Source organism: Lasioglossum baleicum, chromosome 6, assembly GCF_051020765.1.
Source record: "Lasioglossum baleicum chromosome 6, iyLasBale1, whole genome shotgun sequence".
NCBI classification, from domain to species: domain Eukaryota; kingdom Metazoa; phylum Arthropoda; class Insecta; order Hymenoptera; family Halictidae; genus Lasioglossum; species Lasioglossum baleicum.
In genome coordinates this window covers 17642421-17657507 of record NC_134934.1, presented here as the reverse complement: position 1 = coordinate 17657507, position 15087 = coordinate 17642421, and the positions used below count along the sequence as shown (strand labels likewise).

At 34.8% G+C, this 15087-nt stretch overlaps 3 protein-coding genes across 3 annotated transcripts in view; 2 read left to right on the top strand and 1 right to left on the bottom strand.

Annotated features, from left to right (window-relative positions):
• The first annotated feature begins 170 nt into the window (after positions 1-170).
• Positions 171-2511, top strand: LOC143209958 (corrinoid adenosyltransferase MMAB). Its single transcript, XM_076426319.1, has 3 exons — positions 171-502; positions 1158-1524; positions 1819-2511. The coding sequence occupies exons 1-3, from the start codon at positions 417-419 to the stop codon at positions 2044-2046; spliced, it is 681 nt and encodes a 226-aa protein (XP_076282434.1). The 5' UTR covers positions 171-416; the 3' UTR covers positions 2047-2511.
• A 171-nt stretch (positions 2512-2682) lies between these two features.
• Positions 2683-4133, bottom strand: Sbds (SBDS ribosome maturation factor). Its single transcript, XM_076426318.1, has 2 exons — positions 3500-4133; positions 2683-3328 (listed from the first exon to the last, which is right to left on the bottom strand). The coding sequence occupies exons 1-2, from the start codon at positions 3628-3630 to the stop codon at positions 2701-2703; spliced, it is 759 nt and encodes a 252-aa protein (XP_076282433.1). The 5' UTR covers positions 3631-4133; the 3' UTR covers positions 2683-2700.
• Positions 4134-5754: 1621 nt separating this feature from the next.
• Positions 5755-15087, top strand: part of Ssh (Protein phosphatase Slingshot) — a 109499-nt gene continuing 100166 nt past the window's right edge. The window contains exons 1-2 of the mRNA XM_076426305.1: positions 5755-5987; positions 11232-11287. Of these exons, the coding sequence (XP_076282420.1) occupies positions 5931-5987; positions 11232-11287 (113 nt within the window). The 5' untranslated portion in view covers positions 5755-5930. The remainder of the gene's footprint in view (positions 5988-11231; positions 11288-15087) is intronic.

The following is a 15087-nucleotide window of genomic DNA, read 5'->3' as shown; positions in this document are numbered from 1 at the left end:
CAATACAAATTGTACAAATATGCATACAAATGTAACATTGACTGCTTTTTCGTTCTCGATATTTTTTTTTAATTTACTATACATTAGTAACTTTTACTTTTTAAAATTAAAAAGTACCTATATATATATATATATATATATATGTACTTACTTACATATTCATAAATTTCATTCGACTACATACATAAATACATATGTTCAATTAGAAATGTGCAACTGATTTACACGATATATTGACTACAATTGTTTCAAACAAATAAAGTGGTGTGATAGTGCGCATGTTTTGGGTAGCAGCATGATCTCACAATTCTCACAACATATTAGTGATTGTAAATCGTAACATTTCCTACGATAAAAATTATTGAACATTTACAGAAGAAGTGAATCAACATAATTAAATTGCACTTGTTACAAACATGGAAGTAATTAGGTTATATAGGAGTGTATGGAGAAAACCTCTTTTAATGTACAAAGCTGGAATGCAGGTGTCTTTGCGAAATAGGTACATGGTGAGATTGATATAACCTAAACTTCATTTTATATTTTCTAAATATAACATCTTTCGATCAAGTTAATCCGAACATGTAACATGTTGCTGTCACAATTATTTTTGTCATATTTACTTTAATATTTTGATTGAAACGTAAATGTAAAATATTCGTTGGTATTTCAACCTGTTTTACGACATACTATTATTTAGTTTTAATTTACCGGTATTTTCTTCATTTCTTTATTAAATGTTTTATTTAGCACAATTCTCACATAATATTATTCAGCATCCCGCAATTCATCTCTTCCTTGCATTTTGTAAATATTTATTGTATGTAGGTATTGCGATAATCGAATGATACACGTAAAAGATAAACTTTGTAAAACAATTCTTAAACCTGCTTCATTTGTTATATTTTCTTTTTCTTTTTGTCTTAATGTAATTCTAAAGCAAGAATGAGTTTTTATAAATTTTTTAATGTCATTGCTGGAAGAAAACAATCTAAAATATTAAATAGAATAAAATGTATATCCTATAGTTGAAGGGGGTGATACAATGACGAAGTAATAAAGTAATGAAATTATACTTATTAGAATATAATTGGTAATAATTTTCACAAGATGCATATGTTTGAAAATCAAATTAATCTTCAATGTGTAAATTACAGTGGCAGTTCCACATCAAAACTAACAAGAAAGGATATTTCTACACAAGATGACGATGCGAGGATAACCAATACAGATGTAGATTTAAATGTAAAAAATGAGATAACATTCAATGCACTTGTTTCAACCGAAGAGTTATTGGCACAACTAGGACTAGCACGAGAATTTGCAAGTGATGGCAAAGTTGAGCATCCATATGTTGATAAATTGAAAAGGGTGCAAATGATTTTATTTGATTTAAGCCACGCTATATCTAAATCAGTGCCTGGTGAAAGCAAATCATTTGAAAGCAAACATATTAGTGATTTGGAAGAATGGATATCAGAATATGCAAATCAATTGCCACCGCAAGAAACCTATATCATTCCGGTAATAACAAACTATTTTTACATTTTCATCAATATTGTCAGACAATTATATTAAATGTTCATTATAATGTGAATCATGTTGTCACTAGATTTAACAAACTCGTGAAAATTTCAATAATTCATTGACATAACATTGCACAATCTTTAATTTAAGCATATCCATATTTAAATTGGTATGTTATGATTTTTTGAATTAAGTTCATCAGCTAGATTGTACAAAACTCAACAGCTCTAGCAATAACACGATTCATGAAAGTATTGTGTATCTGTATTTGACTTGAAAAATTTGTAATAGGGTGGTGGTAAGGCTTGCTCTACACTACATTCAGCAAAAGCAATATGTAAACGTGTAGAAAGGAACGTTGCATCGCTGGTACAAGATGGTTTATTGAATAAAGAAGCACAAATATATTTAAATAAATTACAAAACTTTTTACTGACAACATCACGCATTGCAGCCAAGTGCGATCAACGTACGGAAAATATATATATTCCTAGAGCTGAACTTAACGAAAACAAATAAATGTGATGTTTTGTTGTAGGCATTATATTCGACACAGTAATGTTCCATTGAGAAATAATACAAGCTGAATATTTATGCGAAACTTTCCAGTAATATGGTTGTAATCAGATATGTTTTCAATGCATTAATAAGTTGTAAATAATTTTCAATTGAATTACATGTGTCTGTTACTTATTGTATTGTTGTACTATTATATGAAAACTGTATATAATAATTACGTTCTGTATGAAGTAGGCTTTACATAAAATTATAAGAGTAAGATGCAGCCTTCAATTCTGATATAAATATCATATCTCCTTCAAGTATTGTTGTCTAAAGAATTAATTATTAACAAGAGCAATTTCGCTCTTTGATTCCATTAAATTTTCATAATCAATTGCATTGAAATATGTTTTGTTACCTGTTCAAAAGTTCACTTGCCACAGCGTTCATAAATATTTATAAATTATACTATTTTTGTACGCATTACAGATTACTTAGACATAAATTTAATATTTTGTACCAAGTTTAATTTCATGTATAAAACAATAGAATGATTGTAAATAAATGTATACTCGAATAAAGTAAGAGAGTTATTAAAAAGAAATTAAATTTATTAAACGTGTAGAGGATTACGGATTATAACAATTAACAACATTTAAGTTCATTTATAATTTATTCTAAGATTTCATCTCCCTCAACAACTTCCTTTAAATTAAGCAATTCTAGGAATCCAGAACCTTTCGTTTCAGACCTTACCAGTTCATCTATTTCTCTGTATTGACCAGGATCAATTAGGCACACTAAATTTAACGTTCCATTATCCCAATTCTCATTTTCCAATTTCGGAGCTAACTTAATTATTTTATCTCTTATTTTCCTTGCCTCTTTACTTGTAACCGCAACTCTTATTCTCATTTGTGCTCGTTCTAGTGGCATTATAACTTTTAATTGAGGGATAACGTCCAAAGCTTGTTGTTTAGCATTTCGATTTGGCTTTACAGAGAAATGAACATCTTTCATAGCTTTTTCTATCATTGTGACCGTGTACGGGCGTTTGGTTTCTGGATTTACACATTTGTCGGCGACAGTTGTCGCAATATCTTTAAACATAGAATCTAGGGCAGAGTGTCTTTCTTTGTCCGAAACTTGTAGTTCTCCTTTAGTAAGAATCTCTTTACAAATTTCAGTTTGATTATCTGTACCGAAAGCTTTTACAATGTCTTCTTTCTTTGCAACTTGTCCTTTCGAGACATTTATAAAAACCGTGTGCGTCTGTAGAACTTCATCAATATCTTTTTCTCTGAAATATGATACAGTTATAGTAATCATGAAGGAAGTTTAGGATCTTGATGTGTGACAGCTATTGTTAAGTTATCAAAACGATTACTAGTTTATAGGTTAGACTATGTTGCAACAGATAGTGTAATGTATATTTTCATTCCAGAGAGAGAGAAGGTCATTTAAAACTTACAATTTAGTTCTCCACGAGACAACTTTGTTTCTGTAACAGGCAATCTCAAATCGTTTCCCTGCCTTTTTCATTCGCACCACGGCAACATTGGTTAATCTTATTTGATTCGTTGGCGTAAAAATTATCGACATTTTTACAGTATTTAACACACACACAAAATCGAACAGCAATTAATTCTAAATCTAGCATGTACATTTATTTATGTACCCCTTATTCTACAGCACATGTGACCGCGAGTATGGTTTCTCTGAACGGAGGAACCCTTCGGAGAATGTACACTTTACGCAGTTAGAATTGGTTACAATGAAGCGCAATGAAGCGTGTGACAGATATAGTACTTATTGTATGTATGTATTGGTATGTATACTTTCTGCTGCTATATATAAAGAAGATACGAATGCGGCGCAGGGGCAAGAGGAGACTCTACCTGTTTATAATCTGATTTGTTGACATTGGCATTTTGACCAATAGCAAAATAATGCGTGCCTAACAACCAATCAGACTCGCATTCCTTCCAAGTGATTCCTTTCGAGCCGTGAAGAGTAGATCAAATGAAATGCCGCGGAATTAATGATTACCTGAACTACAATCCGCGGTTCATTACACGAGCGGCGACTACAGTGGACTACAGTCGGTATTTGTATCCACAGGTCCTCGTGGGGATGACAACTATATATGTATATACATATACATAATCGGTATTCATATCCACCTATGTAAGAATTCTTGCATGAATGCTGACTTGCTGACCAAAGAGGTTGCTGACTATAGCCGGCGCTTGCATCCACGCTAGTATGGATGCCATGGATGACGACTATTAGTCGACATTGGAAATGAAAAGGTTAAATTACGATTCATTTCTAGACTGCGGATTTTATGCATATATTACAGAAATGATTGGACGTAAATTTAAAACAGTAAAAAGGTCAAAACAATTTAAGAACGTTCATATGTTAATTATTTTCGATTTATTAAAATTGTTGAAAATGGAAAGAAAGTTTTATATCATTTCTGTGTTGACAATCGATGAAGAAAATTTTTATTTTGTATAAAGATACGCAGTCTACACAGTAAATTGTTTGATTTGAAATCATATATACGTACACTTTTGAAAACGAAATAGTTTATTTTAAATAGTATTTTATTTTTTCTATTATTCGTAACAATTAAATATTATATCTGAAATTGGGTGTGTATAAAATAAGTGTAAAGTCGGTCGTAGTCGTAGCGTCCCCCTCGTTTTAGAGTTAGAACGAATACACTTTTTGATTGCTAGCCATCATCTGACGCGCGCACGGTAACTCTCGATTTACAATCGAATCATCGATATCAACTCACCTCGCAGTATCGATAGTTTTCAAATACTTTGCATATCATATGAATTTTGAGAAACCTGTCACCTATAAGTGTATTTTACAGTTCTATATTTGTAAGTATCCTTCATTTTTTGAACGATATATATTTTCTTTTGAGTAAAAGATGATTTATTAGATAAACAGAAACATGTTTCTTCCTGAAATGAAATTCAATTTGAAAAGTTCATATATCTCATTTGCGATAATAAATGTACTTATATATTTATTGTTTGCCTTAATTTTCATCATTATTTTCTTGTATACTGTATTTGTATTTTGTATTACTGTAAAGATAAAGACGACATCGTAAAATGAAGAAATATAATTTACTGTCTTAAAATAATCTTCTTCCGAAAATTGTGAAGAAGAATATCTCGCGGCTATGCCGCGTGTTACGATTTCAATTATTTATCACTAGACTGTGGATAAATGGGTGGATGTAATTGAATTAGTTATTTTCAATTTATTAACATTGTGAAAGATAGAAAGATATTTCTATATATGGTTTTTGTGTCTTGTAATTGACGAAGAAAATTTTTATTTTGCATAAAGATCCGCAGTCTATGATAATTGGACTCCGAATTTTATGCATTTATAACAAAAGAGCAAGTGCAGTTTAAAACAGTGAAAATATATATTAAAAGACTTTAAGAGTATTAATATATTATTTTCGCCACATTAAAATTATTAATGTAGATTGTAAATTTATATTTAGCTCTTGCGTCTTGCAATTGATGCACAAACTTTTTATTTTGCATAAACATCCGGAGTCTAATGATATAATATTTCGAGTTTGACACTATTAATTGAAACATTGACATCGGAAAAAATAGCTGGCAATGACGTCGTCGTATGATAAGCAGAATCGAGGGGTGCGCATGCCATGATTGTACGCATGCGCAGACCGCCGCTACATTAGACTGTATCAAACATGGCTGCCGCGTGCGTGATGCCGTTGGAAGCGCGTAAAAAATGATTGTTTTTTCGTGGCTCGAAGGACACGATAGTTTGTACGTGTGTGCATAGTGACAGTGAGTGTTATCTCCAGTATTTGGACAACGTGGGAGACCATTATCATGGCGTTGGTCACTGTGCAGCGATCTCCCAGTGTGTCCAATTCCCCGCAGAGTTCGGTGAGTTTTCACTCTTTCTGCGTCTTTACCCAGCACCTGCTGTCAATTTCCGTCACGAACACACTGTTCCGAACCGTTCTCCTCCGATCAGTCGATGTGCTGGGCTCGAAACACGTTGCGTACTGTGTTTGCCGTTAGTTCGAAGTGCCCTTCCTTATTTGGTGGTGCATTGACAGCCGAACGTGGAAGGGAAACGAGGAGATTGAAACCTCTCCCTCCTGCATTTACAGTGACAGTAAACAACAACCGCGAAATTTCGTGTCGTTCGAAAAATTCGAATTACATTAAACACTGGTTTGTTTTGATGTTTCCCTCCTGCGGTTGGCGGTCACGACTCTAGGCGAGGCTGCACGACTTCGCGGTCAATCTCGGTTCTCTATCTAATCCGCTCGGAAGTGGTACATTTTTCTATTGCCGGCTATCTTTCCACGATATTCCTTACTGTTTTTTTATCGCAACGTGATACGATCTTCTCGTCAATTATTTCTGTGTTTCACAATAATTTTTCACGTTACACGTTTGTACTAGGACTGTCTATTCAGTTCGAACCTGGAATTACAACCGAACACTTGCAACCACTCCAACATTGTTTTTACGAGCAGTCATTCTTAGAATATGTATCGGTTCTAGGTACACCAGCTTCGATTATAATTGAGTTCTGTTTATTACCTCGAAGCTATATTATGTTGTTGCGAGTTCTTATCGAATTTTCAAGATTGGCTAAGTTGCAAAAGTTTTGAAAATTTGTTAACGTTACAGAATTCATTTTATAGGCACTTGTGGCAATTCAATATTTTTATTAAAGATGTTTAGAAATAGATATTCTTGTAAATATGTTAACTGAAATTAATAAAAAATGTATTCGTGCAAAAAATACCATTACATAATGGACTACAATAGTTCGAGTGTCTTGATTTATCGAAATTCGAAGTAGTTTGAACAATCACATTTATATCTTTTACACTTCGAATAACATGTTTGAATTTGTGCAGACCGTAGGAAACATTGATTTATATTCGGATTAGTTCGAGAAGCAGTCTTTTTGAACCGTTCGAAATGAAACAAGTACATGGAATTAAAGTTCAATTGGTGTGGGTTATCCTCATTTTTGAATTCGTGCAGTATTGCTTCGTGTGATGTAGATATTTACAAGTTGAAAGTTTCGTTATTCGGTCACTGGAATAATTGGAATTCGTGGTGAAAATTCATTGTCTGGGCATTTAGTTGGTACACGTCTACGCGTATGCTGTGTGCGAGTATCACGAAAGGAACGACGTTTTTCACTTTCGCCTGTTGGTTTCATTCGATATAATCGATTCGATTGTGTTCCCGCTGAATCGACGGCTAATTTGAAATGAACGTTCTAGTATTGTTCGTGTATGTTCATCCATCGACTATGAATATCCGTTTGTTCCTGTTTCTTTTAATAGAAAATTCACCCTTTCGCAATTAGATTGCTGAAATGTCGAGGCGCCATTATGGGGTTATTGGAAAGATCAAGCGACGACTATAGCGCGTGTAATCGAAGATATAGGAAATACTTGCAAAACGAAAATAATATGTATTATCATATTGTCCATGATATTTTAGACAGAATGAATAAATTGTTGAATATGTATTTGGTAAAATAGTCATTCGGAATGTGTTAAGTTTTATTGCTTTTTATGCATGAAAGAAATTAAACAATAAAAACATTATTCTAGATTCTAGGCACATGTTTTCGAGATTAACAATAGATTGTCGTGCAGTAAAATATGTTATACATATTTAAAATAATACCAAGAGAGCTTATCCGATCCCTTGCAGTTTCTTTGAGAAATGTATTTTAGTCCACACGATTTTCAAGGTTATTTTAGAAAGTTGATTTTTATGTAGTCATTTCTAACGAAAAATCTCAGAAATTATTGCTATTATAGCGCAAATGAATTTCTAATTCTAACAAAGTGGTGAATTTAGAAACGTTAGAAAAGCAAACATTTTGCACTTTGATTAACATTGAATAAATGAAAAAGCGAACATGGCATGCACATTTTTTAAATTTAAATTTGAAGCATTGGTACGTCAAAATCATCCAGGGTGATTATTCACAGATTTTCACGTATGCGTTTCCAGTTTCTTTCTTTTATATTTTCGCGTCTGTAGCACGATAAAAAGAATAAGAAAAAAGATAACAGATTTAAAAATTTTTGATGGTAAAATATACCTATGCTGAGTTGTCGAACTATAATCAATAGTGGAGGAAATTGTACATTCAATTTGATAAAAATACATCAATATTACCAGAGATATCAGCAGTGTATAATTGTTGGACAATGAAAAATAAAATTTGAGAATGAAAACCCGGAATACTCCCTTAAGACGAGGTTCTTAATAGAAAATTCACCCTTCCGTGATAAGATTGCTGACGCCGGAATGCTGCGGCGGCCTACCGACTGTACATGGCACTCGCACACGCATACTAACTCCGCTCGACCACAGTTTAGATCCATCCCGATGCTAGAACGGCGAAAGGGAGTCGAAAAAGAGAGCGAAAGGAACACGTGGACTCCATTATATCTCTGCTCTCCGTAAACTAGACCCATGACGAGAACGTTTTCTCCGTCGAGCAAAATGATTCAGTTGAAACAAAAGAGCGTGGTTCTCTGACTGCCACCCTCGATTCGCCCTCGACCCCCACCCCGCCCTCACCATCACCCTCACGTTCCCCGTTTCCTTGTTTGACGGGAAACGACTTTCCGAATGACAAGTTATCCGAACTTCGTTAATGCTGAGGTGCAAGGTCACGGACGAGTGCAGTCACGCTGATGCACGGGTCATTAATTAATTAACAAAATTGTTGTGCTCTGGCAATGCTTAGCGAATGGTTGCAGAACACGTCTCACGTGGTGCTGTATACGTTGATCGAGTAACTAATGATAACAAAGCTGCAATGATATGAGTCGCTCATTTGGCAAATCGATTAACGGGTGGCTGGAATTCTAGAAATTAAAATTAATTTTAAATATAATATAAAGTCATTTGAAATCTCCTAATTACTAAGAAAGTTAATTTTAAATATGATATAAAGTCATTTGGAAGACCTTGATTATTTTTAAACTAATTCTTTTCTATTGCTTTGGCGTACAAAGCGTTCAGCAACAGGTGGGAGACAATAAGGGGATGATTCTTTATAATAATATAAAATGAGCATCGCAAATAAAGGAACTGTAATTCCAGCTCTGTTCTCAAATTGTTAACAAAATCACGTTTAACATTAGGCATTAGGTGAAACCTAAACCTTGTAAATAATATATTTGTGTATTTTTTTGTTTTCGTATTACAAACCCAACTTATAATTACAATAATACTGAATTACTCTTAATGATACCGTGTGTGAATACTTTCTTTAGTTAATTTTCTTATCTCAGTATTGCACGTGTTCGCTTCTTCCGTTATCTCTTCAGAAGTCCCGATGAGCTTCATATGAGCTGTTTGTAAATGTCAGCGTTGCCAATATCTTTAACAATGCACATGGAATTAATGAGAAGACTGCACAGGCCAACGGAGTTCTACACTCGATGAAAAATCGAATCACTTTTGCAGTTGCACAGCTCGAAGCAACGAAACGTCCAATCGACGAATTTATCAAAAACCTAATCCTGACATTTCAATGCAATGAGATATGTCGAGGGATGACTAACTCCGGAACCCATTGAACGAGGGAGTCGAAAAAGGGGCGACGTTTCCCAGCATGCACTTTGCATATACTGAATACTCCGTGGTCTACGAAGTGCACTCACCGAAAGGGTAGTTGCATTTTTCTAGCGCGTCCAGAGGGGACGGATTCGTCGAGGAACACAGGGCTATTGATTTTAAGGGCCCCTTTTCTGCCTAATGTGCACGACACTCGGATATTTTCAGCATTTCTGTTGATTCCTTAATAAACAAATTACTACGAGACGGAGTTCTTTGCTAACTTTCGTTTAACTTATATTTTTTATTGGAGGATGTTACTCTGAATTGTAAGGTAGTTAGCAAAAACAGAGTCATGTTTTCTATTTACGAATTAAAATTTATTTCTGTTTGTGTTTACGAATATTTTTTATTTTTCTAAATAAAAGACATTTTTTAATTTTAGATGCTTTTCCTTATTTATGCTTTCCGACATATTATTTTGTACTTCATATTAAATTAAAATGTTTCTTTGTCAATTTAATTAAAAAAAAAGTTTAACATTTTATAAGGTATTCTCGTCGACTGTCGCCTAAATAAATAATACATTTCATACTTCACTATTTTATACTTCATATTGAATTAATTATTATTAAGTTAAAATGACCTTGAAAATATGTACTTCTTTATTCAAAGACGAAAGTTTAAATTGAATATCCGATAAGATTTTTTTTCTTCTTTTCTCATACGATCAGAAATGGGGATATGGATCTTATTCGAGAAACCGAATATGGACATACGTGAAACTTTGGAGCGTCGCTCTTATTTCCCGCTCCTGTCTCTACATAGTCTTTACTTTTGCTGACGTCCTGACACCGTGCTTTAACATTCGAGTTTAATCCGGGAACGCGAAGCATCCCGCCAATGACCCACGAAAGGCAAGTGGTTGGCATAACGCGTAGAATCGTTTAACAAAGACAGCCTTAACAGGTGCTTCGCTGGCGGCATTCTGCCTTTTTTTAGTGCGCACACTCCTGTGTGCATCGGACACGTGTATGTGCACGTGTAGCTTCATTCAGCCACGTCGTCACGTACTTTATTGATAATAGGCGCACTGTATTTTCTTCTCCACACCTTCTGAACGTGGAGCTGCTTCGTGTGTTTGCTTTAACATTCATTTCACATCTAACCCCCCGTCTGCAATCTTATTTTTACTGACGTCGCATACTTCTGTGTACTGGGCGGTTTCAGCAGTTCTTATCCGCTTGGGTTTTAAACAATCCTTAAAAATGTTTGAAGGATCTTACATGTTTCTAAAAAGTCATTATACTTCGAATTTTTTAACCGTTGCAAGAGGCTATTCTAGTTTCGAAAAATCAGTTCTTTCTGCATTTTCTTCGAGCATAACACGCGACAAGAAAACAAGCAACAATTCACTGGAATTGCTAGAAACTATGCCGATAATAAAAACGAAGTCGATCACGATATTGTCCGAGCAATGATCGGCAGTTCTTTATTCAAATTACTTCTGAAATGAGGGGACGATTGTAATAGCAATCAATTTTTATTAATCACGGTCGTGTGTTTTTGCAGGATTCAGGGGCCGGTGCGCCGACAGACGATGACGAAGCGGCGAGGAGCTGTAAAAGGTAAGTTCGTATAAAATAATTTTGCATAATGCTGTCGTGCCTGCTTAGCTCTAACCTTTCGTTAAGCAGAGCCGATCAAACCGTTTAATTAAACTTAACTATCGAATTATAGCTGCGTTTCTCTTACCAGCGTATTTATGTAAATGAAATTTTTTCACCTCGAATAAGTGAACATTTATGCACAGTATCGTAATTTTGAATACCTGAGAAATTATTTAAAATCAAGCTTGCATTTTATAGACTGTCGAGTTTGTCCAGAGTCGCCAGATTAAGGTACCCACTCTACCTTCCCCTTCTACGGCGCTATTCTCCCACGCTTCCGACACAGCCCGGTCACGTGACGTGTTCCGTCTTTGCCGTGCTTGCGTCAGAATGTCACGTGACTACTCCGGTACTGGCAGAGAGAGAGAGAGGGTAACTTTTTTCCTCCAATTCGTGCTCCTCCCCTTATCTGGCGACTCTGAGTTTGTCTTCTGAAATACGCCATCGCAAAACTGAGTTCAGTCTTGAAGAGTACGGTCTCTCGTATCATTCGATTGATAAAAATTTGCTTGCTCTATGCTAGAGAGATGCTCGAGGAGAGAATATTCTCGTTACAGCTATAGTAGATGATGATACAGGGTTATTCGTTCCGATTGTTTGTAGAAGATGTTGATCGTCAGGAAACATGCTGCGCCATTATTCGAGGTTAAAATCATGTTTTTAAACTTCATAAAAATGTTAATGGTCGTCAGCTGTGAACTGTTTCCTTGTTAGCGCGAACGTGCTTGAAGTAAACCGTTAGTTAATGAATCATGACACATGTATTTGTGTCCAATTAGTCCACACGTACGCAACCTGACTCGAAAGCCGTGCAGTCATCAGGAGGACAGAGCCGCGGAGCTAATTCGAAACCGTTTGGTCGCAGTGCTGATCATCTGTAACTTGGATTTTCTACTGAATTCGATTAATTAATGCGCCACCTAATTGTAAGGCTGGTAAGCGGCGTCCTCGCCCGTTCTCAGGAAATCATTTCGGAACAGAGAACTCTTACTTAATCAAGCAGACGACCAGTTCCTTTATGGGAAAGGACTCGCGTCTTCGCGACTTCCTCTTGCCGGGCAATAATTCAATTAAACTAGCTCCTCCGCGCGAGGAAAGTCCCGTGCGAACTTCCTCGAGCCCCTGGGATGTAAACATTCACTAATTTGCAGGAAGTCTGAGCGACCGACTCTTTTCTTACCTTAATCGTTCGACTTTCTACATCGCCGCTTGCGTAATCCGTATAAATCTGGACGACGTAATCGAACGATCCCCTCGCGGAATCGGGAAAAACTCCGGAAATTAACACCACTCTTTAGTCGGAGGAGCAAAATACGCTTTCACAATTTCGTTCGCGGAAATTGTCTTTTCGGATCTCCCTCGCTGACGAACCACTTGGTCTGTTGCTATAAAAAAATATGTGGAATTTATTCAAAAATTTGGTATTTTTGGCTACATTTGGAGGAGACTCGGGCTACAAGTTCCGATTTTGAAGAAACATATAAAATCACGTAGAAATAGTACAGACATTCTCATCTTTAACGGGTAATTTATTGTTAAATTTATTATTTATTAGTAGACAGCGGATCATTATGCAAAATAAAAATTTTATGCCTGAAGTGCAGCAAACTGGAATGAAACAGGAGTTTATTTTCTTTCTTGATGTGTTTAATAGGTTGAAAAGAATATGATGGTATTTTAATATTCTTCTAATGTTTTTACTGTTTTAAATTACACCTACTTATTTTTGCCATAAATGCATAAATCCGCTGCCTATTTATTAGTCTTGTTTGGGCACGTTTTTCATAAAAATCCATTAAGAAGTATCAACATGAAACTTTTGTTTCTACTTATCTTACTTTCAAGGATAATTACAATTTTTTGTTCTTGATAGATAATTAAAATTGGATGTAGTACAGTAGCATACTTAACACTGAAGTGACTGATGTGTACAGTATTATAAAAACAACAAGATTAAATTTATTTATATGTTGTGCGATTTTTACTATTATATAATATATACTGAAGTCGAAGAATATATTCAATAAATTCCAATGAAAACACCTTTACAATTTCAATAATTGCCAAATAAAAAATCTGAAATGGGTCATTTGACGCCTCGTGGTGGGTTTAGTGTTGAACGAAAACGCCCCTCTCTCTACCAGCACGACAGAGACTATTAGCGTCGTAGAAGCGGAAGGTAGAGTGGGGACACAATCTGGCGACTCTGTATCAATGTAGATATAATTTAACAGTCAAGAAAATTGTACAACAACGGGTTAAAATAATGTTACGTATAAGGTCATTTAATTATAATCAATAGACTGCGGATTTTATGCATTTATGATAAAACTGGGTAGGTCTATATAGTTCACGACATTAAAAATATTTGAAGAATTTAACACTAAACCTACCGAGCCTTAAAAGTAACTGGTACATGTTCCCTTATAAATAGAATGACAAGATTGATTTTATTTACACTTTGTGTTCTACTAAAGATATTTATACAATCAATTCTGATAAAATCATTTGTATTATTTCAATAATTGTAAAATAAAATAATAAATCTGGAACCGGTCATTTTGACCGGTGGTGGTAGGTTTAGTGTTAAACATACTACTATATATTATTTTCAACCTATTAAACATATATATTCAGCAAAGAAATTAAATATTTATTCCATCCCAGCTTGTTGCAATTCAGGTAGAGTTTTCATTTTGCATAAAGATCCGTAATTTAGTAATTGATATCTTTGTAAATTGAACGAAAAATTACACGAAGCGTTCGATTTAAACAAAAACAAATACACGTGCCAGTGAACGTATTCTCCGTGTCTAAGCATGTCTCTAGTTCAAGCACGTCTTCACCGAGAAGAAATCCATGTCTGTTTCAACACAAGTCGCTCGTATTACTTATGTCACAAACAATCCAAGAAAGTTCTTCTCTGGAAACGACAAAACACGTAGAAAGCCGATTCCGTTTCAGTTTAGAGTAACGGGTACCCGTGACGGACGCTAATAAGTTTGTGGTCGGGTTTTGAATTGACGGCAGGTCATACGGAACGTGAAAGTGCACCGCAATCGCTGTTGTCGGGACATCGGGGAGCCTCGTCGTACCCGATTCAGGTGAAATTCTATTTCTTTGTGCGGAATGCTGAACATTTTGCTGTTGACTTCCATCAACAGTTCGAACTGACTGAAACGGCAACTAGAAACCAACCCTGGTTCTTCTTAAATTCAATTCGTTTAATTTTTTTGACCTACTATTTGGATCTTCTACAGTGTACATACATATGTACGCTTTAATCTCGTTGTAATCTTTAAAAAATTAATTGAACACTATATGTATGCTGTACGGAAAAATATATTTTTTAATGCTCTAACCGATGCAGCTCGATATTCTCTACAAAAAAAGAGCTATTTATGTTAACAATTATTATTAGATGATTGTACGAGTTCGTGCCCGATTTGAAAATAAAATTCAATGTTTAAATTTTCAAGAATACGACTTTATTAATCTCAATTATACATATCGTCACCATTCTTTTCTAATTGTAGAAAATTTAACCATTTTTTAATTGTAATTTAACCAATCTTTCACCAAATCTTTAACCAATCTTTAAAATTTAATCACTGATTTTTATTTTCGAATCGGGCACGAACTTATGCAATCATCTGACATTTTAGGAAATATTTTGATCAGAATGTTAAATGTTCGAATGCTGAAAGTAGTCCAATTTATTTGTTCGCGTTTCGTAGTGCTCTAGAAACTGATTTATA

Coding starts and splice junctions, on each gene's coding strand:
- LOC143209958 (XM_076426319.1), top strand. CDS start 417: ATGGAAGTAATTAGGTTATATAGGAGTGTATGGAGAAAACCTCTTTTA. Junction 503..1,157: donor CAGGTGTCTTTGCGAAATAG/GTACATGGTGAG, acceptor TGTAAATTACAG/TGGCAGTTCCACATCAAAAC. Junction 1,525..1,818: donor AAGAAACCTATATCATTCCG/GTAATAACAAAC, acceptor AATTTGTAATAG/GGTGGTGGTAAGGCTTGCTC.
- Sbds (XM_076426318.1), bottom strand. CDS start 3,630: ATGTCGATAATTTTTACGCCAACGAATCAAATAAGATTAACCAATGTT. Junction 3,329..3,499: donor GTCTCGTGGAGAACTAAATT/GTAAGTTTTAAA, acceptor ATCATATTTCAG/AGAAAAAGATATTGATGAAG.